The following is a 25,070-nucleotide window of genomic DNA, read 5'->3' as shown; positions in this document are numbered from 1 at the left end:
CTCCGCCGGGGGCGGTGGCCGAGGCGAGCCCGGCCGCCGGGGACTGCCCCGGGGTCAGCGGCGCGGCGGGGCCCTGGCTCGGGGCCGGCCCCGCCCTGCCGCGGCCGTTGGGGCCCGCGGCCGTTGGCCCCAACGGCCGCGGGGTTGGGGCCGCCCGTTCGTTGCGCAGCTGAGCGGGTGCCCGCAGCGCTGCTTCCGCTCGCGGCGTTTCTGGCGCTGCCTCGGCGCGGAGCAGATAAGGCCGTTGCGGGCAGTCAGTTGTCGTGGCTGTCACCCGCTGACTTCTGTAACGCTCTGCATAAGGTACTTGACTGTTCTGATTAAGCAATTAGACTTTCTTTTTTAAACCAGTATCGTCTGTACGGAATCAGCACAGTATGAGGGAAAACGTGCTGTTCTGTGGTGTATACTGGTATTTTCAGTTTAAATAATCCACAGCGTGCTGCGTGTAATTGACTGTTTTCTACTAATCTTACATGTTTTAAAATTTAAAATGATAGTTTGCTGATTTTTTTGTGTTTTTGTGGCGTTTTCATAAGCAGTCACTAGTTTGGTTATAGCTAAAAGCAGAAAGTCTCGTCTTTGGTTTCTCTTTCAGTGCAAATCACTAGTAATGCTTGTGTAAAGCTTTCAACAGCTGTATCCCAGCTTGCCCCTTACTACTTATTACAGTTATGCAGGGTGACTGATTTCTGCAGTCAGTTTGAGAGCTGTAGGTAGGTAGGTTTTTGTTCAGTACTGATCTAAGTAAAGATACAGTAACAGAGAACTGTTTTCAGATATCTGTGATGACTGCGTAGTATAGCGAGTAGATAGCAGAGCGTGAAATAGGAATTGAGATACGATTTTAGAAAGCAGAAATCCAGCCCCTCAGTTTCTCATCGGGACACTGCAGATTTTGCCACCTGTTTTAGAGGGCAAAGCCTCCATTTTGGGAAGGAATCAGACGTGGCTGGCATGAGTCAGTTCCATTCCATCTTGCAGCTCACAAATTCAGAGCTATTTTGATTTTCCGATGTCACTTTTGTACAGCCCTTGTCATTTTTGAACCCTGTGTCATTTTTGTGACAGCCCTTGGTGCCACATGGAAAGTAAACAGTGTAATGCAGGTCTTTCCATTATCAGTTATTCTCTCCACACAGTAGTGGTGTCCCCTGTCTCCCCTAAATAAATAATATAAATATTGACACAGGTGGAAGACCTCCAAATGTGAAATTGCAAGAATGTACTCTACCACCATAGTAATCAATTTTGTTTAAGCCCTGGTATGTCAGAGCTAGTTGGGAGAACAGCCCTAAAGGGCATAGCAGAGTGACTGCCTCCCTTGGTGTGACTGAAGGCCTATTTTCTGAGAATGTGGATTAATGATTATGCAGGCAAAAGCATAGCCCTTGAGGTTGCCTTCCATTTGTTCTTAGAGCCCAACAATTTATTACAGGGCAAAGGGGAAGCAATTTGGTAAACCATGGTGTGGTAGCAGCTGGAGAGCTGGAAGCTCTCCTAGTCATGTAATGAGCTTGCACCTAGTCTTGTAATGAGCTTGATTGATTGCTAGACTTACCACAGGCTGGTCTTTCAGCTGGTGGTTCTAGGTCAGGCTGGTCATCAGTATAATTTTATGGCACAGTTACTTCATCCCTATACACTTCTCTGGAAGAGGGGTGGTCCTTATTTGGCTGTTGTGGAGCTCAGCAGATACTCTTGCCAAGATGTAGTTTTTGTTTTCCCCTAGATATCCTAAGAGTCCTAGTAGGAATGTTACTGGATTCTGTAATTGGAGAAGACCTATGAAAGCTGGGGCTGGAGTCCCTAATGTCCCATGTAGTACATTAAGAAGCTGACTGACCATAAATCAGTTGTGAAGATGGGAAGTTCTAGGTAATTTAGCATTATATAATATACTTCACAGGCCCTAAACCACAGTAGAGATACAGGTGGTTTCAGAGGCAGGCCTCCTCCCAAAGAATGTGGTACAGGAAGAGAGCTCTTGGGGCCGAAGTGCAGAACAGCCAATGCTCTAAGTTTCAGTGAACACACAGCACCATAATTGCTTTGTAAGAAAGGCAAAACGTGTCTGCCAGGAACATGCATCTGCTCAGCACTTCCCCTGAGGTGAGGGAGGATCTGTGGAGAAGGGCAACTGCTGCTGTAACGAGTGCACCATCTGAAGCCTAAACCATCATCTCTGTTTCCACAAGCGTCATTGTGCAGTATAAGCCTTCCACAATCAAAGCCAAAGAGAGGGAGGGAAAAGGACAGAACCTCAAATACTGGATGGAGAGAGAGAACTTATCCTAAAAGCATGCACCTTAAACATAGTAAGGGCTCTCAATCCAATTCAAAAGGCAGGTGAAAGCCAGGGAGGATGAGCCATCTACTCTAGCTTTTTTTTAGGGCTGTATCCACATGATGTGGAAAGTTCATATGTGCAATGCTGACAGTAGTACTAAGGATGAAAGTTATGCTAACCGTGTATAGCAACACCCAGAGCATAGACAGACTTAGACTTGAACTCTTCTAAGAGAGAACTAGGTGGTTCAGTCACGCTCTTCTCTGGGAAATGGTATGCAATGTCTGTGCTAAGGGTCCTTGCTGAGAAACAGATAACTTACTATGCTGGCTGAGGAAAATCAAGGTGGACTAAAAAAAAAAAAAAAAATCAGTACAACTGGAGCTGCAGAGCTTCAGTCTCACAAATCTGAAACTTCCATGACAGCAGGAAAGGAACTGCAACACACAGAAGAAATGAGATAACCTAGGTAAAGGGGGAAGCAAATTGGTTATAATCAAATACAGATTTACTGTTTTTCTTTTTTCCTAGGGCTTTAGAACATTTGAAAAACTACACCCATTATAATATTACATCATGCAGGTTGCTGCAGCTCTGGCAACTCGACTCCAGCCAGCTGGTTTGGTTTTCCCAAAGACATCTTGTACTGAAACAGTCTTACTACACAAGCTTTGCAGTGATATTGAAATATTCTGCTGTACTGTATGCATTGAAATAAGGATCTTTCAGTTCCCTGAAACTTTCAATATGTATGAAATGCTAACCTCCAATTCTGGCTTAACACCTGTAGCACAGAAGAGACTGAAAAAGAATCTAGGCTATGTTGTATGTTGGATTACAGGTTGTTGGACATTACCAAGATCACACATGGGAACTTAACTACATAGCTGTAGCACATGGTTGAAGACAAAGATCCAGGGCTGGAGCTCTAACCTTTTAATAGTTTCCAAGATTTTTAGTGGCATACTGACTAAATGCTTAATCAATTAGCTGCTAACATGCTCTATGAGGTTCTTCTTGGAACTTTTAGTATCAAACAGTTCTTCATGTGGTACTGACAGGTTCTTTACTCTTCCAAGTTAACCTGTCTTGCAAGAATTATATATGAACAACACTACGTATTTTGACAGAATTACATTTTTCTGGTGAGTGCAGTGCAGAAATTCAGATACCAAGTAACAGATAAGAAGCGCCTCTGAAAGTCTTTTGGTGGACACAGAAGAGACTGCCAAAAGTGTAATTCAACCTGGAAGATAGGAGAAACACCCAAATGGGCTTCAGCAGAAGATATCACCAATGCTGAAGTGAATTAGTTCTCCCATTTGGGCAAACTGAGTAATTCTACTTCACAGAGACTAAATGTGCACAGGCTTATGCGAACAAGGTGAGAAGTTCTGGTATCATATCCCTGTTGCACTGACTGTTACATGTCCAGTCTTATTTTCCTTAATCCTCTTATTTTATGTCACTAAGTCATGAATTAAGCTTAAAATATCACAATTAAGCCATTATGTTTTCCATTGTTTTACTGAAACTGAAAAAGTAGTCTGTACCAAAATGTACACAATTTAGTAGTAATACAAAATGTTAATTCTGCAAGACAGAATGTCAGTTAAATTCACCAAAATGAACACTGAACCACCATTTATTGCCAGTACAGTGTTACTTTAAATAATAAGATCACTGAATGAACATAGAAACAAAGTAGTTCCACCTTTCCTTAAATAAAATGGTAGCTATTAACAACAATACTGCAGGAAGATAAACATTCATGATATTTACATGCTATCAGAGCATCTAGCATGTAGTATGACTTCGTGCTTGCACATTAGTTTTATGAGATCATTACAATAATATTAATGTGTTGATGTACTACAAAACAACCCATCATGATTTGTATCAAATTTGCACATTAGAAGAGCACCTTTGCTAGTCACCCCTGTAGAAGTGCCACTGCATTCCTGTAAGAAACCCAGCTAGGCCAATCCACTGGTAATTTTCTTTTTTACTAAAAAGAAAATTTATAGAGCCAAAAAAAAAAAAAAAAAAAAAAAAAAAAAAAAAAAAAGCTAGTCACAGAAGAAAAACTTAATATGCTAGACAGGACGATGCATTTAGCAAGCTTCCCGATGGTGAATCAAACCAGAAAAAAAATGGGTTTCCTGTATTACATTAAGAACACCTGAGGCTGTTTCACTGGTCCAAGTACAGTATTTTAATACAAAAACTGTTTGTTGCATTAACTTGTTGTTTCACTGGATTCCCTTAATAACTACTTCTCATTAAAAAAAAAAAAAAAAAAAAAAAAAAAAAAAAAAAAAAAAAAAGCAATGCAAGAGTTTTTCTTAAAATAAATACTCCCCCCCCAAAAAAAGTTTAAAAAGGAATTAAAACACAAAAAAATATAGTATTGAAGTACAGTGTGATCTTCTGGCTTTATTTTATCTCAGTTTAGGTAGCAGATACACACTTACTCCAGGGGAATAAGTGTGAAACGCTAAAAAAATTCTGAGTACGCAAACACACTGTACTTTAAGAGATTTCTTTTAAAAGAAGTGTAAACATCTGTCCTTGACTTCCGTTGTTTGAATCCACTTCTATCAAAAGAAGTTTAACAAACTGCATTTACTTAAAGTATTAACTGTCTGACACAACAGTCCTTTTTTGGAGTTACTAGTTTCAGAATCTGTTTTTTTCTACCTGAACAAAATGACAAAACAGTTGAAGACACTGTTTTTTCCTACTTCAGTGAAGGATTATATTTAATAATTCAGCACTCCATACATCAAGAATTTTCCTTAAAGGAATAACTTAAATTGTGGAGTTAAAACAGTGAATGCTGCTTAGCCGAAAAAGCAGCAAATTAAGTACTATAAATAGACTAATGCTTCTATAAAACTAATGACTCATAAAATTGTCTCATAGCCTAAACCTTAAGTTTAAACTGTGAACAAAATTAAAATTGGGAGTTCATAGAAAGTGATTAGGCTTGCCATCACTTTAAAAACATACCTTGCTAACCAGAAAATAAAGATGGCAAGGACCAGTGTATTCTAGCCAAGTTTAGACATTTTTTTTTTTAACATACAAAGTACATTATATCACTTTTCACCTTGGTAGCAACTAGGAGTTCACTAGTCAAAATACTCTCAACCTGTAAAAACATAGGACTGACCCTTCAGAAAACCATGAGTAAGAGTAAGAATTCTAAAGCCATGTTCAAGACCACTGAGAGGACTTCTTTCATGAAGTCATCTCTAACCACTTAAGAAGGTCAAAGGCATAAGTAGTTTCACTGATCCCAAGTCCATTGATCTTTCAGTTTATCTTCCACAGAAATAATTGAGCTTAAGGTGATTTTCATTCTAAACTTCTCAGATTACATTAATTTTTCCTGGGCACCTCGTCAGTTGCTAAAACAATTATTCATTTCAAAGCTGTTTTAGTATTCAAGCTGCTTTCTTAGTGCAGGTTCCTTGAAGGTCTTGCAGATTCATTTTTGACCTAACGAAAGTGGTAAGATGACCATATTAGATAGTTAAAATGATGCATTACCATTACATGTTACAATTGTCAATGTAATTATTATTGAATCTTCTAGTATGGGTGGAAGAAGGGGGAAACAGCAGAGAAAGACAAAGTTTTGCACTTACCTGTTGTGGATCATGTGGCTTTTCACTAGATGCCCAGCTGCAAGAGCTGCCATTAGTGATAATTCCCCTGCCATCACTGTAGCACATACAATTTTAGCAAGCTGACGGGCATTTTCACCAGGATTATCTTGGCTTGCACCTTGAACCCCTAACATCTGGAGAGAAAAATTAAAATATCATGCTATAAAACCGAAATACATTTAGGCAAAATTTAAGTTTTACCAAATTATATCCAACTGACTAGCTTTAAATCTCTTTAATAGTAAATATATTAAGCTTTAAAAATTAGATGTGTGAAAATAATTAGGTAATTCTAGAATTTTCATCTCAAATCCATGGAATTTCTAGAGGGCCCATTCTGACAACATTACTCAGGCCCAATATATACAATGTGAAAGTGAGCTTTGATTTATGAAGGTAAGTTGCTTTAAACTTTCTGCTTTGTACCTGCAAACAGGCCTGCTGTGGAAGCAAGTTGGTGCCTCCACCAACAGTTCCTATTTCTATGGAAGGCATTGTGCAGCTGATGTACAGGTCTTCATTGGTAGAACCAGTTCGCTCCATCAAAGTGATGCAATTGGAGCTGCCCACATTCTGCGCAGCATCCTTTTGATTAAGGAGGAAAAAAACAAAACAAAAACAAAACACTCAACTAAGGGTCCAATTCAGAATTAACTGAACTAAGAAAGGCTGACTTGGTACAGAACTACTTACCTGACCGCAAGCAATGTAGATAGCTGTAACAATGTTTGCTGCATGTGCATTGTAGCCACCTATGCTACCAGCCATAGCAGAACCTACCAAGTTTTTGTTTATGTTAACTTCAACTATATCTTCTGTAGTAGTCTTCAATACCTAGGCAAAGCAATACATTTTTAGTACACATTTCCTTAAGCAGCAGTTACAATACTCTATGTTATTTACTCTATTAATCAACTACCTTCTCTCACCTTTTCAAATACTCATTCATCTTTGGTATGAAATGTACAAACAATTTGGCAAAAAAAAAAAAAAATCCCAATAATTCACCATGACATGATAGCAGCTTTTCTCACAAGTTGTTCCAGACAGTAAACTCTCCTCAATTTTGCTCTGCATAATACAGAACTAAACTGAAGAGTTGTAGCAGAAAACTGACGCTCAAAAATAAACACTGTTGCACAATAACATCAAATTAAGTGACATATTTATACCATACTGTGTTTTGAAAGCTTCAGGTAAGAGATTTACACTGAATTTAGTATAAAAGCGATCAAAGGGGACAAACACGATGGAATGAAATCTTGGGGTTATGATAGATGCTGCTCTGATACTTCCAATGAAGTAGCAGTCAAAAAGGCAGACAATTAGAAAGTTAATAGAAAGAGAACCCCAAAAACATAATTATGCCAATGTATAAATCCAGACTCCAAACACATTTTGAATACTGTATCCAACTGCCTCCAGAATTTGGAAAGGATATGCTAGAACTGAAAAAGATCCACAGGTGACAAACGTGCAAAGATATGCTAGGATAATCTGGTTATTCATTCCTCATACAGAAACTAGTTCATTTCAGTCTGAAAATGAGATAGCTAAGAAGGTGGAAGGGGCTCTGTTAGACAGCTATAAGGTCTTGAGAATTATAGAGAAGAAGTTTGTTAATTGTTTCTTTCCATAAAAAAAAACTAGCACATCAAATAGGATTAACAAAAAGGAGGAAGTTCTTCACATAAGGTGTAGCTGAGCTGTAGAATTCTGTTTGGGATATTAATGCTAAAAGTTTACATAGATTCACAAAAGGAACTGGACAATAGAAAAAAAAAATCTATTATGTACAAAAGCACCAAGAAAATCTTGAGCAGGAAGAGTGTTACAAGTATTGTGTGTTGAACTCCTCCTTGATATTGTCTGTCTTGGCCAGTACTGGAGACAAGGTTAACAGAGAAGACACACACAGCCAGTCTGGTCCAACACATAGAGCCAATCTTGCCAGCTTGCGTGAAAAAGAATCTAAGATAGCACTTGTGATGTAGGACAAGTTTGCCAGGGACTAGCACCGGCATGGTTATAAATGTTACATTTAGTCATCCTAGAAACTAAGGCAGTCTTGGAATTAAGTGAAGCACCTGACTATCTGTTTTCATTGTAGTAGGGGGCATGTGAACTTTAAAGAGAATGCCAGGAATGTATAAGAGACAAATAAAATGATCAAAATGAATGGGTTCTGTCAGACAAAACTCTCAGTGTAAGATCAAACAATAGAATAGTTTTCAAAGGAAAGAAGTGAGAGATCCAACATCTTCAACATTCACCATAAAATACATAGCACAGTATCTTAGACAAGACAGTAAAAGGGAAAACGTCTACCGTAAGATCTTCTCAATGGAAATGACTTATCCTACAACAATAGTCTGAAAATACAGGTAGAAATCATCCCTACATGAAACATACATTTCATATTTATGAAGTAAAGTAAGTTATCAGTTTTGTAAAATACGTGCATTTTTTAACAAATGAAATAAAGCAAACACTCACTTCTCTGACAACCTTCGCTGGAATGACTGCCTCACAGACAACAGACTTGCCTCTTCCTTCTATCCAATTTATGGCAGCAGGCTTTTTGTCTGTACAGTAGTTACCACTGATAGCTATAACCTGAAGATCAGGAAACTCTTCATTCAACCTTGCCAGTGCTTTTTCAGTACCCTGTTAGAAGAGAAATAGACATCATTAAAGACTAGTTTTTCATTATGGTTGTAAAATGCTAACCAAGGACAAGAAGATTAGATTAAAACTTTAGACCATCAGTTATAGCTGAGAAAAAGAACAGTTTTCAGAAGGAATCTGAAACAGGAGCAAATGGTTGCATCATTGCTATCATTTTTTTAACCACTTGCAAATACGGGAAATAATAAATTGTAGTAAATAAGCCCTTGGTTCTTCCTACTATGTATGGACTCTCTGGATACATTCTACATGAATGGGCACAGCTTACTGAAGATATAACATGAACCAAGTCAAACACTACAGGCATGAAAATAGTTCATTTTGGATGAAGTGGGAAGGAGCATTAGGAAGTCAGACAAATTTCAACTATATTTAGTACCTAGGTATGGCCTGACCCATTTATGTAATTATTCTGAGTAAATTTTGTATATGACAGGCAGTCAGTATCAAAGTCTTACCTCAAACAGTACAAGGCTTCCCCCCTCCCCCAAACTATGAGTCATGCCTCAGTTTCTCCCACATGGCTGCACTTGGTGCAACTCATCAGATTCCTAATCCTTTCTTCACAAGAACTGATAAGCACAGCAACAGATTAATTACTGCTGGATAAAATCTCCGGCCCAAAGGAAATGAGCAAACAGTCCTATATTATCAAGAATACTCTTTAAAAAAACAAACACACAAGAAAAAAAACTCCCCCACAAAATTACTTTAACCCTTATTCTTTCACTGTTCATATCTTGTTCATCTAAAGCAAAGTCAAACAGTTTTATCATTTTATAGCACTGAAAACAGATGTGTCCTGCCTGCAAGCCTTATCTCTTTCTGTCTTCACATGCCAGGCAGTCACAGATGAGTGAGACAATTTTTTTTTTTTTAAAGAAATATACATTTATTGGAAGACTTAAAGAGACTAGACCTTACTTTTGAAATCATATTCATTCCCATTGCATCCCCTGTTTTAGACTGAAAACGGATATAAAGATTACGACCAGCCAAACTGATGAGAAGTTTTTGTAGGCGAGCAAACCTGCAAGAAAATTGAATGATTACTTACAATTCTCAAGCAGAAAAAACTTAAACTAACTTTAAGCGCATAACAACAGCAAATTATTATAGATGGCTCCATTAACCACACTGTGTTATCTGCACTCTTCCTCCCTCAATGTGGGAAAATAAACTTTCAGCTATCATGCATATAGTTCTTTCAAGATAAATACTTTCAAACGTAATGTTTCACTGCTCCTGAAAGCAAATGGTGAAATGTTTCACTGGCTCCTTATGTTTTCTAGCCCTGGACTTAATGAAATATAGGATCCTGAAGTGCTAACACAAATTTTACCCTGTGGAACTACCCAAAGTATCTGACTACCGACTACCAACTAAAAATGAGGACTTTGAAAATTCCTTTATCTTTTACAGCAGGGCAAAAAACATTTTATGTTCCGTAACAGGGCAAGCTCCACAAATCAGAGCTTTATTCATGCAGATTAAAGGCAAAAAAAAAAAAAAAAAAAGACCACAACCACACCAGGAAAATACTGCTTTCAAACAGCAGCACAAATTACACTTGCTGAAATACACGTATGTCCTTGGCTGACACTCATAAGATTAATAAGAAACATAACTCATATGTCAGTCTTTCTCTAAATGTTCCTAAAGAAGGCAGGTAATCACAAGTCTTGGAAGAAAGTCTTGTACTTAAAATGAACTTATTCTTAACACTGTTTTACATTTCTTAACATTTCAGCTCTAGCATTAGTTTATCCTATGGTTTCTGAAGTGTAACATATTAATTATTAACACTTAACACTATCTGAAAGCCTAGATTCCAAACTTTAAAATAGTTCTATAGCATAGTAACTACTAAAAGTTCAAGTGAGTTGTATATTTATTTTAAATGCTTAGACAAAATAAAAATGTATCAAATATTACTCAATTCCAACTTACTTGTTACTATGATCCAGTCATTTACTGCTTATCATCAGAAAATATTTATTACTAGCCTTGATAGATAACCACAGCAACAAATTAAAAAAGAAAAACACTGCTGTTTTCTTAGATTCCTGCTACACGAGACAGCCAAATTGAGTGTGTAATTTCCTAAACTACAGTACGTAGAAATACAATTGGGAGCTTTTTAGGGTTCATGAAAATCTTTCATCAGGAAATAAGGTCCAAGTAACCATTATACTAACCTACTTGTGCTGTCAAAAGCCTCTTTTATTATCTTAAATCCTTCAGAGCTTTCAAGCCAAACTTTCACTTCTGCAGCTTGGCAAGCAGTGGGGAGCCTTACAACAGGCCCTCGGGTCATCCCATCTGCTAGAATACGACTGCTTGCTCCTCCACCAAGCTAAAATCAAAACAGAAATAAAGCAAGATTACTGAAACTGAATTTTAGATTTTGGGAAACCAAAAACATGATTTAAATCACCCCCACCTCCCAAAAAAGACATACAAAATGTTTTGTATTATAGAAAGCTTTTAAGCTAGTCAAGCAATTAAACAGTCAACCTTCTTTCTAGGAGTTACTTACACATATTGCTCTACAACCTCTATTTGTGCTTGCCACAAGACATCCTTCTGTTGTTGCCATTGGAACTTGAAACTCTTTGTTATCCAAAAACAGTGGCCCTGCTACGCCTACAGGAATAGGCATATATCCAATCACATTTTCACAGCAAGCTCCCATAACCTTACAAGAATACAAAAGTTATCATTAAGATTATATGTACCATGATAGCACACTATATATGTCACTACAAGGAGCTATCTTAGCAAAAAACCCACAACCCTACCCATGAAGCAACTTTCAATTCAACAAGTTAAAGCTTTAAGTTCCTTCTACTATGACCAGCTCATCAATAAAATGGAATACTTCATACAAAATTTTGTATTTTGTTATGATTATCAAACTTCAAGTATTAATAAGCTGTCCTAATTTGTCAGCTGTTTATAGCTACATCTATCAACAGCTGCTACTGTTAAAAATCTATTATTCGACAGATCTGTTGAATCTTAAGTCGTAAATATTATTAAAACAATTTTAAAATATTTTAAGTTAATACCATTAAATGAATTTTAAATAAACTTCTGTTTTAACTTGAGCTCAAGCTAACATTTTCACTCAGCTGAACACAGGCTTAGTGTTAGCAGAATCCCATGTTTATGAGATAAGGCAACCACATACCTTGGTAGGGAATTGTTCTTTTGGTTAAGCTACAAAAATTTTAGGTTTAAAAACAATACAAAGCAATATACAGGAGTGCTTTGTATTTACAGTTTTCACAGCAGTTTTGACCAAGCTCATTGCTAATTCATATACATCACTTCAAGCAGATATTCCATACATTTGGAAAATGGTTTTACACTGAACTTTGCTTGTCAGCCTTCTACTTACCAAAGAGTAATTGTAATTCCTATAAGGAAGATACTGCAAAGATGAAGGTTCAGGGAGTTTCTTAGATAACATCTGTCTACGAATGGACACGCCACGCTCCTGAGTTTCCATCAAGGTTTCCAGCTTGTATGCAGGAATATGCTTAGCATTAACTAAGCTGATAACCTCAGCATCAGTAAGGAATTTTGCTCCCTTCTGGAAATGTAAAGGGTGGGGGGAAAAAAAAAAGTAGAGATTGTCTTGGCAAAAATAATTTGAAACATTTCCAAATGAGAAAGGATAGCAACTTTACTTTGACCATTACCAGATGATATTCAAAGGAGCTAACTGTCAGTGTGAAGTTTCATAGCAGGCAAGAATATGGCCAAAAACCTTCCATTAGAACACCCACTTATATGCACGATTTACAGTGAAGCTTGAATTACGTGGTATGTCATGAATGAATGTAGAAGCTGCCTTTTTGCCCCTCTCTCGTCTTGGGAGTAAAAGGGGAAGACTCGTAATAATAAAAGATTATTTATTTACAACTTGAGAAAAAACAGACAAATATACATTTTCTATCTGTATTAAAAAAAGACGTAACAGAAGCAGAAGATGTTTCTGCTTCAGTCAGTTTCTAAAAAAATAGGGTTTTTTGTTTTGTTTAAAAAAAAAAAAAAAAAAAACACAGGAGAGTGGTCTAGGTTTCTATGCCATAATATTTACACATTCACTCAGTTATAAAAGCCCTATAGTTCTCTGAAGTAAGACATCACAATCAATAGGATCACATGAACACTAGAAAACAAATTCTAAGAGTTCTTAAATTAGAAGTTACATTGGAGGTTTAAAAATAAATAAATAAATATTTTTTCCCCCATACCTCTGCATTTCCAAGTATACGAACACATTCCTCAATAGAACGTGGCTCTTTAGGAAACTCAATTTCTTCCTCTTTTCTACTAAGAACTGCAGAAGTTTCCACAGGGCTGCAACCACCAACTACAAACGTAGCCCTGGTTGAAGACTCTGCTAATACAGGTTTTATGACTTCAGCTGCATTAAAAACAATTAAAATGAACTTCAGTTTACAAAAATCTTAAGTTTTGGTTCTAAATACAACATGCTGCACAGAATTCACTGTTTGATATAAATATCTGGGAATAAGTTCAGATTTTAAAATGCTCAAAATTACCATTTCCATCTTTGGCAATTAAAGTTTCTTCTACTGTGTTAGATTTCTGATTGTTTTTCAGAAGTCCAGATTGTTTCCTGCAACAATTCTCAGCGACTTTTTTCTGAACCATCACTGGAGAGGTTATGGGATTCTTCAGCGAGAGTGTGGATTCAGTCTCTGTTTGTTCAAAGAAGATGTATTTCACAGCAAGAAGAAGGGCTAATCCAAGAGTGATTACTTGCTCAATATCCATACTAGCCATTCTATAAATAAATAAATAAATTAGTATATACAGTCTATTAGTTTATAACAACATTTTAACATCCCTTTGCTTTAGAAAGGGTAAGAGTTTGATCATCATTTTTCAGTTCCAGTCAAATGATGTTTTATAACAGAATATCAGAAAATTCAGGTATGCTAGATTGGGGTAGATAAATCATTCTTTGTATTATTAATATTGTAAGAAGTTTCAGTTATCCCAAAACTTTTAATAAATCTTAGCAAAAGAAAAAAAAATCCCAGTGAGAGAAATTACTGGAAAATTTTCACTATTGAACAGCTAAGTCAAATTCATTTAACAGCTCTATCTCCAAATTATGAAGCAGGAAGATTCATTTATCACCCTCTGCCAATCACAACTACTATGATGTAAGTTAAGCTGCTGGGGGGGGGGGTGGGGGGAATAAGAGAAACAGTGCTGATTTTCCAAAGTGGAATCACAATTTCCACTTCAGTAGAGCTGTGGGCCAGTAGTGTATTTGAGTTGCACAGTATCCCTTATCTTTAGCAAAAAAACTACAAGGAAAAAGAATAATGACTTAGACTATCTTTTGCACTTGTATGAGAAGGGGCAGAAATTCTGCATAAATAATTAACTCGTGTGCTGTCATAAAATTTATTTTCTAGTCTGGTCTGAAATGTGCCAATGCTAGTGGGAAAAAACAGTGCTATTATGCATCCAGAACAGCTGGTTCCTGACCATAATCATACTATTTTAAGAAGATCGTAAGAATGGCATACTATTGAAATATTTCTTAAAACCTGTCATCTGAGGTTCTAAGAAATCCTACAGCAGCCAGAGCTGCTGATTTGCAACAACACTGTACCCCAAGACCATCGCGGGCAGCGCAGGAAAATACGTCCTAATCAATGAAATACACTTCTCTTCTGTGAGGGCACCTACCGAGAAAGGTAGAACTGCCATAATGAAACATTAGGCTCAATTCTCTTTGGTGCATTCTCATCCAATCCCACTGAGTTTTCTACAGTAGTGTTTTGAGCAGCTGGTTCTGCTATCCAGCGACTGTGGGCATGAACAAGAACCAAACCTAGTGACTGTATTAAAAAATGAAACAAACAAAAGAACAATCATTAAGTTTTCAACTGTAACTAGGCATCTAACCTATTAAGATTAATCATTTATTTTTTACTTTAACTTCCCATGACTCGGAAGTCTAACGCTGATGTTCCACGCTTCTCATCAACACCATTTTCCAGTTGTATATTCATTTACATACACAACCTTTTGCTGGTTCCATACAGAAACAAGTGTTTTACAATCACACAGTTTGAAATTTGGCTAATACAATCAGAAGTTATTTGGGCAGGAGGAAGACTATCAGACAAAATCAAACAGAAAGATCTCCAAGATATCAAGCTTTCACCAGTTTCATGAAAACCAGCAATACACATGAGATAGGAAACCCACCTTATTATGTCCCAAGTGAAGGGAAGGCTGCAATGTTATCACATTTTCTTTAATTTCTTTTTTGGCTTACCAAAAGACCAGTAGCTTTGAACCAGTCCCAGCACACCCCTCCTCTTGCCCAAGTAATAAGAGGAGAAAGCTGGAGAAAGCTGAGGGTACTGTACAGGAAATAGGGAGGGAATTAGGGCACATGAAGGAGCGACCAGTGTTGTGAGCATAAATGGCATATGCAGGAAGACTTTAAGTGTATGTATAGAGGATGTTAGTTAGAATTACCAAGATGAGCAAGAGTACTGGGATGCAGGATACAAGTCTATAGAAAACAAAAGCTATTTTCACTGCACAAGAACAGCTTATTGATTACATAAATACAGATGAAAAAAGTCACAAACCATGATCATTTTCACCCTCTGTGTTACAGGGTTTGGTTTATTTTCTTCTTCTTCCAGAACACGAGCAAAATGACTGAGCTGCCATATAGGTCGCCCTTCACGACTCTCTCGAGAAAGCTGCAAAGACAACAATTTAAAAAGAGGTCCTAATCAGCACATTCGAAGAAACACAACAATAAACAAGCTTCAAGATTGCATTTTTGTTTTATTATTAAGACTTTACCAACAAAAGAGTGAGCCTACAGTAGACTTTAAATAGTGAAAGGCCCTGGACAGCTATTAGTTCGAAGTACAATTTGTTTACCTTGACTTAGATCAGAACTCACACTATTGATTGAGACACTGACAGTGGGGTAACAAGCTACTGTCCATCAGTTGAGCCACTATAACTTTTCCTGTGCATGTCCTCTTGTCTACTTCAACAGGAAGACAAACATGCTGGCATACACCTTAATGAAGAAATTTGCATGGCCTGAACACTAAGTTACATACTCTTTTGATGTTGGTCTTACCTCTAATACTAAGGACACACAAGCTGGAAAGAAGGTCATGAAGACAAAGTAGTTGGCAAGAACAGACATACAGCCAAAGCAGCACATAATTTCAAGTTGTCGTACACCTACATTAAAAAACAAACAAACAACACATTTGAATATGCAACAGGCTTTCTATATATTTAAAGTGTTGCAAAAATAAGAAAAAAACATTATAGTGACACTGCAGGTTAATGAAAACCAAGCATGTTTAGTCCTAATCATTTTGCCATAACTTCGTTTAAGGCATAAATTTAATAATATAAGCTATTTAGGAAGGTAAATAAATAGCTAAATAAATAAAGTCACCCCACTCCCACAGATAACACCTATGATTTGAAACCCTGAATATCCCAACATTTTTCAAATAGTCTTTTTTACCTGGAAAGGTTTAGACCCTTAGACTTTATCACTCACCTGACATAGTACCAACACCAATAACAAGACATTCCACAAGGGCATCCAGTGTAAACGTAGGGCCTAAAATTGCCATTCCACGTGAAATATTTTCTCTTACTTCATCCTAAAAAGTGAAATTTCTGCATATTAGCATAAAGACAAAAATGAAAAAATGCACAAAGATTTGGTTCTTGGAGAAGTGGATTCTATGATGAACACTATGAAATGAAAACATGAAACTGTTAAGTAGGCAAGGAGACTGGATTCAAAATAATGTTTTCAAATTTGTTTCTGGTATTCCTTTCAAGTCTCTTTCCAACAACGCAAAAAAGGAGTCAGGCCTCAGAGTATATAATATGGATCGTTTCCTCATAAGGGGTGCAGGTACTGTGATTAATAAACTCAGTATTATTATGGTGGTAAGGCTTTATACAATACATTGAGAAATTAACTACTGTGAAAGAATATATGCGTTAATCATTACGGTTCATACAAGCTATTATACTTCAACAGTCTTTATTTAGACCACAACATTATTTAATTGTGAAAGTCTCCATTTTTGGCTGACGGGTAGTCTAAGCCCCTACAAAATCAATGGGCACAGACTTTAATTAAGCTTTAAGCTCTAAACTTTAAGATGCGTGCATGTGCATGTATGTATATACACACTTGGGTGCATGTGTATGTAATTTTTTTTTTTTTAAAAAAAAACAAACCCACGCTTATATCACAGCATCCCAAAAGTTCTTGCAACCACATATCCAAACCCTAACTTTATTTTATTTTTATCTTGCCCTCTAGACTTAGCTGACGAACATACATAAAAAGCACTGAAACTTCCCCTTGAGGGTGAGAAGATTTTCTTTTTCTTTTCTTGGCAGCATGGGGGATATGCGGGGTGTGTGGGGATGCAGGGTGGGGGGAAAACGCGTGTGTGAAAACCTATTTGTGAAATACTTCTTTGAAAATAAGCATTTTCAAAGAATTCTACAGTCTATTAAAAACATTAATATACAATTATATAATAACGTATTATATGTTATAATAATGTTGCATATATGTAATATAGTCACAATTATTACGATCAATTACCTTGTACAGTATTTATACGTATAAAGTAATTTCATTCAAAATACTTTATTTTAGAACTTCAAATATTAGGAAATAACCACTCCCATGTATGATAGGCTAAATTTAATGTTAATCCTTTATATTGTGCTGTGTGAATTACATTAGAGCATGAATGTGTCTATATACACTTATGCACATGCCATTGTTCCGCTAATTTTTTCCTCCAGAAATATGCTTTTCCCTGCAGCTGCATTGTAACATTAGATTTCTATTTGCATATTGTTCCTAAGCCCTACAAATACGCTTTTTCATATCAATAACTGCTCTAACGAAGACTTTGGTAAAGTAATTCTAGCTGCCTTAAACAGCAATGCTTGTAATTCTTCACAGAACCTGACACCCTACAAATATTCATATATACAACTAATTTAGTTAAAAGATAAGACAGTATCTGGACTAAAGCTAATCCGTTTTATATATTACCACTATAGTAGTCACCCATATGTTTCTCCACCTGGGGTATCTTCACAGTTTAAATTCAAAAGCTGAGTTACAAAACAAACAAACAAACAAACAACCCCCCCCCACACACACACACACAAACAAAGAACAAAAAATCTGACCTGTGAGTTGGAACTAAGTGCAAATTTGGCTAATGCACTTGCTCTTGAAAGGTCAATCAGAAGCAGAAAGAATGGTAAAGCTTCACTGAAATAAGAGGAACACTTTAAGAACAAATTCAAGGTTTATTGTATAGGAAAACATTTCAAACAAGAAACACATAATAAGTATCCATTACTTACTTTAAACCTGTCAGTTCTTTATCCAAGAAGTGAATTACCACTGTACTAAAAACAAAACTTGAGAAGATTGTGAAAAGGCCAGCAATACCTAAAAAAAAAAAAAAAGAAAGAAAAGGAAAAGTTATATATAAATAATACCTTTAGATCATTTCTGAAACAAATAAATCAATAATTCTAATCTTTCAGATTACATACACAGAAGTTGAGATACAAACTGATGTGAATGCTATCTTTACATGGATATTTAAAATCTATGCTGCATTCAAATGAATATTCTGAGAAATAAAAGCCATAAATCTCTCATTTCTTATCAGCAAGAATAAAAATTGGCTTAAACAGTTTCACACAATAAACAGTTATTTCAAGAATTACATTTCCAGTGTTTATATAATCCTATACAATCTCTCATTAAAAATTGCTTCCATCTATGCAGAACCCCAATATTTATCGGGCTGTCTAGCAAAGAAATAATACTAACATGCAGAATTGGCTTATTTTAACATTCTAATATTCATTACCAACTTTTTAATAAAAGTACAATTAAAATGTATGAAGCAAACAGAAAATCAGATACACTACCTAAAATGTATTTTGACCCAAGTTGCCTTAGGTTCTGAAACTGGAAGTAGATGTAAAGGATTGCTATACAGCGGGTGATTGTCAGGATTATGATGTCACTGCTCAGAACATCCTGCTCAAAATACAAAGTGATTTAGTTAGCTTTTACATTAAGTAACTTGTTAAGCTTTATGAACAAGATTTAAATTGTGAAGCTGCACAAAAAATGAAGTTTTGGAATAAAATAAGCATCACTGTTAGCCTCTCTTATAAAAAATTAAAATACTGCAAAAAGCACTAATACCAAAATCCTTCCTGTTCACCAGATATCCTGCAACTAAAAATTCTATTTAATAAAAACCTCCTGTAGCTCACTACCATTTGCATAAAGCTTTAATATCCAGCATGGGAAAAGTAGGCAATAAAGAAAGGAATTTCTGCATAACTACTTTGCTTTTAATACATTACAGCCTGTTGTTATTGTACAAAAAAAGCCCTATATTTTAAGAGAGATTTCAGGATCCATCAATTGAAAATAAGTATTATAACATGAATTCAAGTTCTTACTTCTTCAAGTTTTGGGCACTCATAATTCCAGCCACAGATCTTATCATTTCCAGTGAACATCTTCATGGACATCATACAGATGGTGAGAGTCACTGTTCCCACAATGACTTCCCATGGATGAGAGGCTACAAAAAGGCCATGCATTCGAAACAGTCTGGACAACATTTTCAAGATTGCTTTTCTAAACCTAAAAAACCTGCAACACAAGAATGTTTCATATAAGCAAGCAGGAGGATTTGTGGAATAAAGGATAGAGCTTTATGATTTCCTGCAAGTCACTTCTCACAATCTGTTTTGTTGCAAACAAAAACAGGTAAGTAATAGATGAGTAAGGAATCACATCTTCATCCGTCCGCTTTCCATTTATAAGCATACTTATTTCTAATCTTCTGAAATGGAATATGATCTGCTCTCTTGCCTTCTCAAACCACAAGTTTTTACATCTCCCATAATTCCTGTATCTCCCTTGTTTCTTTAAAAAGGATTTCTTATTAGCACCTCAAAGTTCCAAACAGAAGTTAACTCTCCTCTCTGCTACTCTCTATCAGTGCTAGCAGCTCTTAGCATCCACTACTGCCACACAATTTTGATACCATTTTAACTCCAACTTCTTGTTTTGCACCATCTCTCAATGTAAACACTCACTGAATCCTATTTCTTTACTCGATCTTCCTATTAAAATCTTGATTCACTTTACCTATATAAATTACCAACACACCATGAGCAACTCCAACAGCAGTAACTTCCATGTTATCTTTCCCTGTCTTCTCTACTTCCTGCTAAATATTCTTTAGTGATTCAACTTAATCACATTCAAGACAGTTGTTCTTCCTTCATCTCAAAAATATGAATCCTTCTCACATACAGCATTCTGCCTATAGTTCTTTTGCACCTGTAACTAATTCCCAAGTTACTGAAGCATTTCATCATCCCTGTATGCTTCTAATAGATAATAAACACTCAGCAGAAGCTCTCACACTTCTACTTCATTAAACTGGTGACATGGATGTTCTGTACATCCTTCAGTTACAAAAACTGCACCCTAGTCTATTTGCTCTGTGTGGTACCTTTGGACTCTAAACTCATCAAGGATGTTTAATCGTGTTCTATAGCATAGAAATAATGTGCCATAAAATTCTCTTAAATATATTAGTACTGAGATTTTGCTTTCTTTCTCATTGCCTAGAACCAAAAACCCCTAAAGCTCTAAGATACAGTTAAATATTTAAAATTCATCGTAAAGTTAAAAAGATACTTAAATAATAACCTGACTTTATAAAGACTATCTGTTCATTTTTACACATACAAACCTAGTACTAGACTCCCATAGGGGACTGAGGCCTCTACACATTATCACATCTAGGAGGATAAAAATCTCTTCATGTTATCTTAAAAGTAACAACCTAGCCACTATGCTTTAAGAAGACTTTCTAGTATTATTCCTTTTGCTTGGACATCATAAATGATACTGTCATTCAATGGAGAAAATAACAGGGAGGACTAATGAATCTGCTTAGTGTTTCTGAAGCATCATCTTCAGCAGCAGAATGCTTTCCTACCATTGCCAATCTTCATGATACAAGCATAAATAGTAGCAATATATTTTTCTTGATCCTTCCACAATGAAAGTGTGGCAGTATTTTTGTGACTGATGGAATACTAGAACTATTTGGGTAACACTGTGGACTGCCTTCCTCAGGAACAAATTCTTCCATTCCCTGGCAGAAAGCTTTACTTCTTCCTTTTTGTTTTTTCAGTGTCCTTTAAAGTCAACATTATCCTTTGCTTCTCTGTACAATAATGCATATACTACTCTGTATATTTATGCACTTGAAAAACTTCTGTCGACAGTGGTATTATGGACTTTCCTCAGCAGCACAGACGGCATATTTTAATTAAAATTCTAAAATAAAACATAGCCAGAGGAATGTTTCAGTGCCAAAGATTTTGAAACAAAACAAAAAGAATAGAGAAGGCCTGGCAATAGCCTATGGATAGAAATTACTAGTGCTTTGGAAAAATACCTTATTCCAGAAAAATCAGAATTAGTACTTACCACATGACTATACAAAGTCCTACCAGCTCTAAAATTAATAATGCAACATCTAGTGATTTCAACTATGAGAATTTTATTTTGGCAAATAACAAACTGATATTAGATTTAGAAAGACTCCAAAATCTTTCCTCAAATATCTACTTCTGACATATATAAGCAACACAAACAGAATTCCTGTGTTAATAAGTGTAAAATGGCTTCACAAAAATCCATGAGGGAAGAATGCATCAATTTGATTACGAAAGTAACTACCCATAATATCCATTATTAGCCAGTATTTGATAATTAACTGCTAATATCAGAATATAAAAATATAGGATACCTCACTGCTAATCCTGGGCTCCACTGACTGGCAGCAACTCCTAACTTAAAAACATTTTTAAAACCTTCATGTTTAACAAGCCTTATTTTATTTCATTTTATTTTGCTATATAGCTGACATTCTAGAAAACCATAAAGGAAGACTTCATACACAGATCTGGTATACATACTGCACTACTGAGTGCTGTTAAAAAACACATATGATCAGCTCGCATTCCTAATTCTGTTAATAATATTTTCATGGTAATCTGACTTATAACTTGAAATTAGCACAATGCATCTTTAAAAATAAAGCTAAAATTTATCATTTACATTATTTTGTTAAATTTCAAAATGGTGGCTCCAAAGAAACATCTTGTAAATCTCATCCGTTTTCTATCTGCCTTCCTCGTTCAATCGCAAATTGCTTAGGAAAACGTTAAGTAAAGCAGTGCAGTCTGGAAATCAAAACAAAATACAAACAAAAAGCACTACAACCTATTCAAAAACTTTGAACCACAGCATAAAAAGCAAACTAGATTGGTTGTATATAATGGCTTAGAGCACTGATCTACCACTTAACTGTATGAGTATTCAGCTAAAATACCTAAGATTTGCCACCCAGTTCTCACCTCAGAGCAATCCTCTGCAATACCATTTATAAGATCGGCACAGGTTTTCCATCCCCTGTTGCCTGACTCAGCAATAGCTACAGCATTAGAAAGGAACCGAGTGGCAAAAACGAGGGAGCGAAATCCTGTCCAGCGCTCTCCCGAAAAACACACGCGACACAGCACGGGCACCCCAAACTGCCGGGCAGAGCCACCTGCGCTTAGGAAGGAGCCCCCCGCTCCCGCTGCTGCCCCCGCAGCGGCACCGCCACCCCCGCGCAAGGGCGGCGACGCAGCCCTGCAGCCTGACCCGCGCGGGGCCGCCCGGCACCGCCCCCACGCGCCCTCGCCCCGCCCCGCCGGCACAGCCCCGCGCCGGAGCACCGCGGCGCGCCCCCGGCCCCCACCCCGGGGCGGGCAGCGCAGCCGGGGCAGGCAGGTGCCGCGGCCCGCGGATGTCACGGAAAAGGCCGCGCGCCACCGGCTCTGACCTACCCCGCCCGCCCCGAGGGCGGCGGGTGAAGCGGGCGCGGGGCCGCCGCCGCCCGGGGCCGTGGTGAGGACGGCGGTGACGGCCCCCTCCCCCCCTGTTTCCGAGGAAACAGGAAGCGCGGCGCTAAGTGGCGCGCCTGCCGCACCCCGCCTCAGGGCCCGCGGCCGCCCGGGACCTGTGTCGCAATGGCGGGCTGCCCGCAACGCGCCTGACGGAAACCAGGCCGCGGCCCGCGGCACCCGCGACCCCCCGGCCCGCCCGCCCCGCCCTGCCCTGCCGCCCCGCCGCAGCGCCCCGCCGTGCCGTGCCCGCTCACCGCCCCGGCGCTCGCGCGGCGTCGCGGCTGACAGCCAGTACCGTCCTCCTTCCCGCCGCGCCGCAGACTGACGCGGCTGCTCGTTCCCGGGCAAGGACACCCGGGGCACGACACCCCAACCGCCGCCATCGCCCGATCGCGCAGCCAATGGCGAGCACCCCACACGCCCTGCCCATGACGCGTCACTCGCTGCGTCGCCGGGGCAACCGCCCGGCGAACGCCGCACAGCTCGAGGCTCGATCAGGAGGGGGGAACACGCCATCTCGCCATGGGCTGCCCGCCAATGGGCCGCCGCGCTCCCCTCGCCGTGCTTTCTGATTGGGCAGGAGGATGCGGCCTATTTACATATGGTAATGAACCGAGAGCCCGGCCGCGCCCTAGGTGCGCTGCGCTGCGCTGCGGAAGGGCGGGCAGCTCTCACCACCCCTCCGCGGGGCTGGCCCGGTTTCGCCCCGCCCCCCGAGCCGCGACCCGCGGCTCCCCCGCGCAGCAAGAGCCTCCGCTCGCCGCGCAGGGGAGCACGGGCCCGGCTCGGCCTCACCTCGCGTTGGCAGGCTGGCGCCCGTGTACTTCTGGGCACACCAGAGGGAGGGCACGGCACGGCACCGTTTTTGGGCTTTTATTGTTCCAACGCATCATTTGCACAGGGTGATGTCAGCCCACCCTGTGCACTAGTAGTTACCAGGTGGGGCACTTTACCGCTCATTAAAAATGCCATTGTGATTAGCAGCTCGGAAAGCAGTGGGATCTCTTGATGTTTAGAAGAACTACGATATACTTGGATTTGTGGCTTTTGGCTAAATGGGATATGCGTTCTTTGATTTAGCTATGCACACAAATATTTTTGGCATGTGAGGCATCCTTGGTCTCTTTGGGTAAATGTCACCTACTATGTATCAGATGCAAGATACTGTTCTTCATTGCAATTAATTGCTCCCATTTTGTGTAGCCAGTTTGTGTCACCAGGTCTGGGCAAGTTCTAGGCAAACAGGTTTAAATGCAAACAAAATATAATCTGCCAGGATTTCACTGAAGATAACTTACACTCCAGCTTTTCCAAAACTGTTCCTTACATGTTCCATTTTATTTAGAAACATTTCAAGTATCTTCACATCGCACCACGCTGTAGAATGTAAATGTAATCCTCAAGAAAGGATGCGCTGATTAAAACAAGTTCCCAGAAAACTCCAGTGAAGCAGATGTTACCACTGAGGAAGTTTTTGATGCCAGCTCATTTAATGTGTGAAGCTACTCTTCATTCTCACATCTTCAAAGCAATATGTCTAAATCCTCATGATTTACCACTGTTTTTTCTGCTAGCTTCTTTCTCAACACTCCTGTCTTCTCAAGCATGTCTTTATTACCTGAAAAGAGTAAAGTATTCCCAGCAAGTTTTCTGCAGTAATTTAATGATATGCACAGCAACTGCTGTAATTGCATTTGGATATGACTGAGTCAAAGCAAAATGCAATTTGTGCACAGTAGCAACAAATATATCTAACTGGTACATAATTTGACCTTTAGTATCTTGCTGTTTTCCATCCTTTTTGCCGAGTAGTCTTTTTTTTTGAATATTCTGTGATGAGCCTAATTTGGCAAGTGATAAAAATGGTAATTTTATCATCAAGTTTCCTGGGAACAGGAGTCATTACTATGATTTGCTGTGCAAATATATGATAAAGCTTTCAGTTGTAAACCATTTTTGTATTAGTACTTCTCTCTGTAGCCTGCCTACAGCCTCTCTCATCTCTGAATGCTGCAAGAGGCCATGGGGGCAGCACTGTCGCAGCAGCTGCAGAGGTGGAAGGCGAAGCTGGTGAAAAACAGGTCTGTCTTCAGTGAAAACAGTGCTGCATTATCAAAAGACCCACTGCAGCATTAGATCTAAGACTACTATTGCAAATACTGTAAAAATATTGGCAGCTAATAATTTGGTATATCCAACACATTCCTAATCTCGGACACATGAAGCATGCATTGTGCTCGGGGCAGCAAAAGCGCTTTCAACGCGGCCTCCGCAGGGGACAGATTAGGAAAAAGGTGCAATGCCAG

The 25,070-nt window shown here is 38.5% G+C and overlaps 1 protein-coding gene and 1 long non-coding RNA gene across 3 annotated transcripts; one reads left to right on the top strand and one right to left on the bottom strand.

The window, feature by feature from the left end:
- The first annotated feature begins 7 nt into the window (after positions 1-7).
- Positions 8-5,107, top strand: LOC135324961 (uncharacterized). The gene is made up of 2 exons (XR_010386179.1): positions 8-303; positions 2,822-5,107. It is a non-coding gene; the product is annotated as an uncharacterized LOC135324961 (long non-coding RNA).
- On the bottom strand, positions 3,799-23,231 carry LOC135324958 (3-hydroxy-3-methylglutaryl-coenzyme A reductase). Of its 2 annotated transcripts, none has more exons than XM_064502157.1 (20): positions 23,019-23,231; positions 19,243-19,438; positions 18,697-18,811; positions 18,118-18,205; positions 17,938-18,022; positions 16,262-16,367; positions 15,824-15,930; positions 15,312-15,428; positions 14,395-14,546; positions 13,230-13,474; positions 12,918-13,090; positions 12,056-12,250; positions 11,192-11,350; positions 10,851-11,008; positions 9,577-9,682; positions 8,461-8,631; positions 6,658-6,798; positions 6,391-6,549; positions 5,944-6,098; positions 3,799-5,794 (listed from the first exon to the last, which is right to left on the bottom strand). In XM_064502157.1, exons 1-20 carry the CDS (start codon positions 23,192-23,194, stop codon positions 5,740-5,742), a joined length of 2,859 nt encoding a protein of 952 aa, XP_064358227.1. In that variant the 5' UTR covers positions 23,195-23,231; the 3' UTR covers positions 3,799-5,739. The 2 variants fall into 2 exon arrangements, with proteins under 2 accessions (XP_064358227.1, XP_064358228.1); XM_064502158.1 differs by having other exon boundaries at positions 18,697-18,808.
- Positions 23,232-25,070: the final 1,839 nt, after the last annotated feature.

The sequence above is a fragment of the Dromaius novaehollandiae genome, chromosome Z (assembly GCF_036370855.1).
Source record: "Dromaius novaehollandiae isolate bDroNov1 chromosome Z, bDroNov1.hap1, whole genome shotgun sequence".
Lineage (NCBI taxonomy): Eukaryota > Metazoa > Chordata > Aves > Casuariiformes > Dromaiidae > Dromaius > Dromaius novaehollandiae.
This window is presented reverse-complemented; position numbering and strand designations above follow the sequence as displayed.

Coding starts and splice junctions, on each gene's coding strand:
- LOC135324958 (XM_064502157.1), bottom strand. CDS start 23,194: ATGGGCAGGGCGTGTGGGGTGCTCGCCATTGGCTGCGCGATCGGGCGA. Junction 11,351..12,055: donor GGAATTACAATTACTCTTTG/GTAAGTAGAAGG, acceptor TATTCTTGTAAG/GTTATGGGAGCTTGCTGTGA. Junction 5,795..5,943: donor AGCCACATGATCCACAACAG/GTAAGTGCAAAA, acceptor CACTTTCGTTAG/GTCAAAAATGAATCTGCAAG.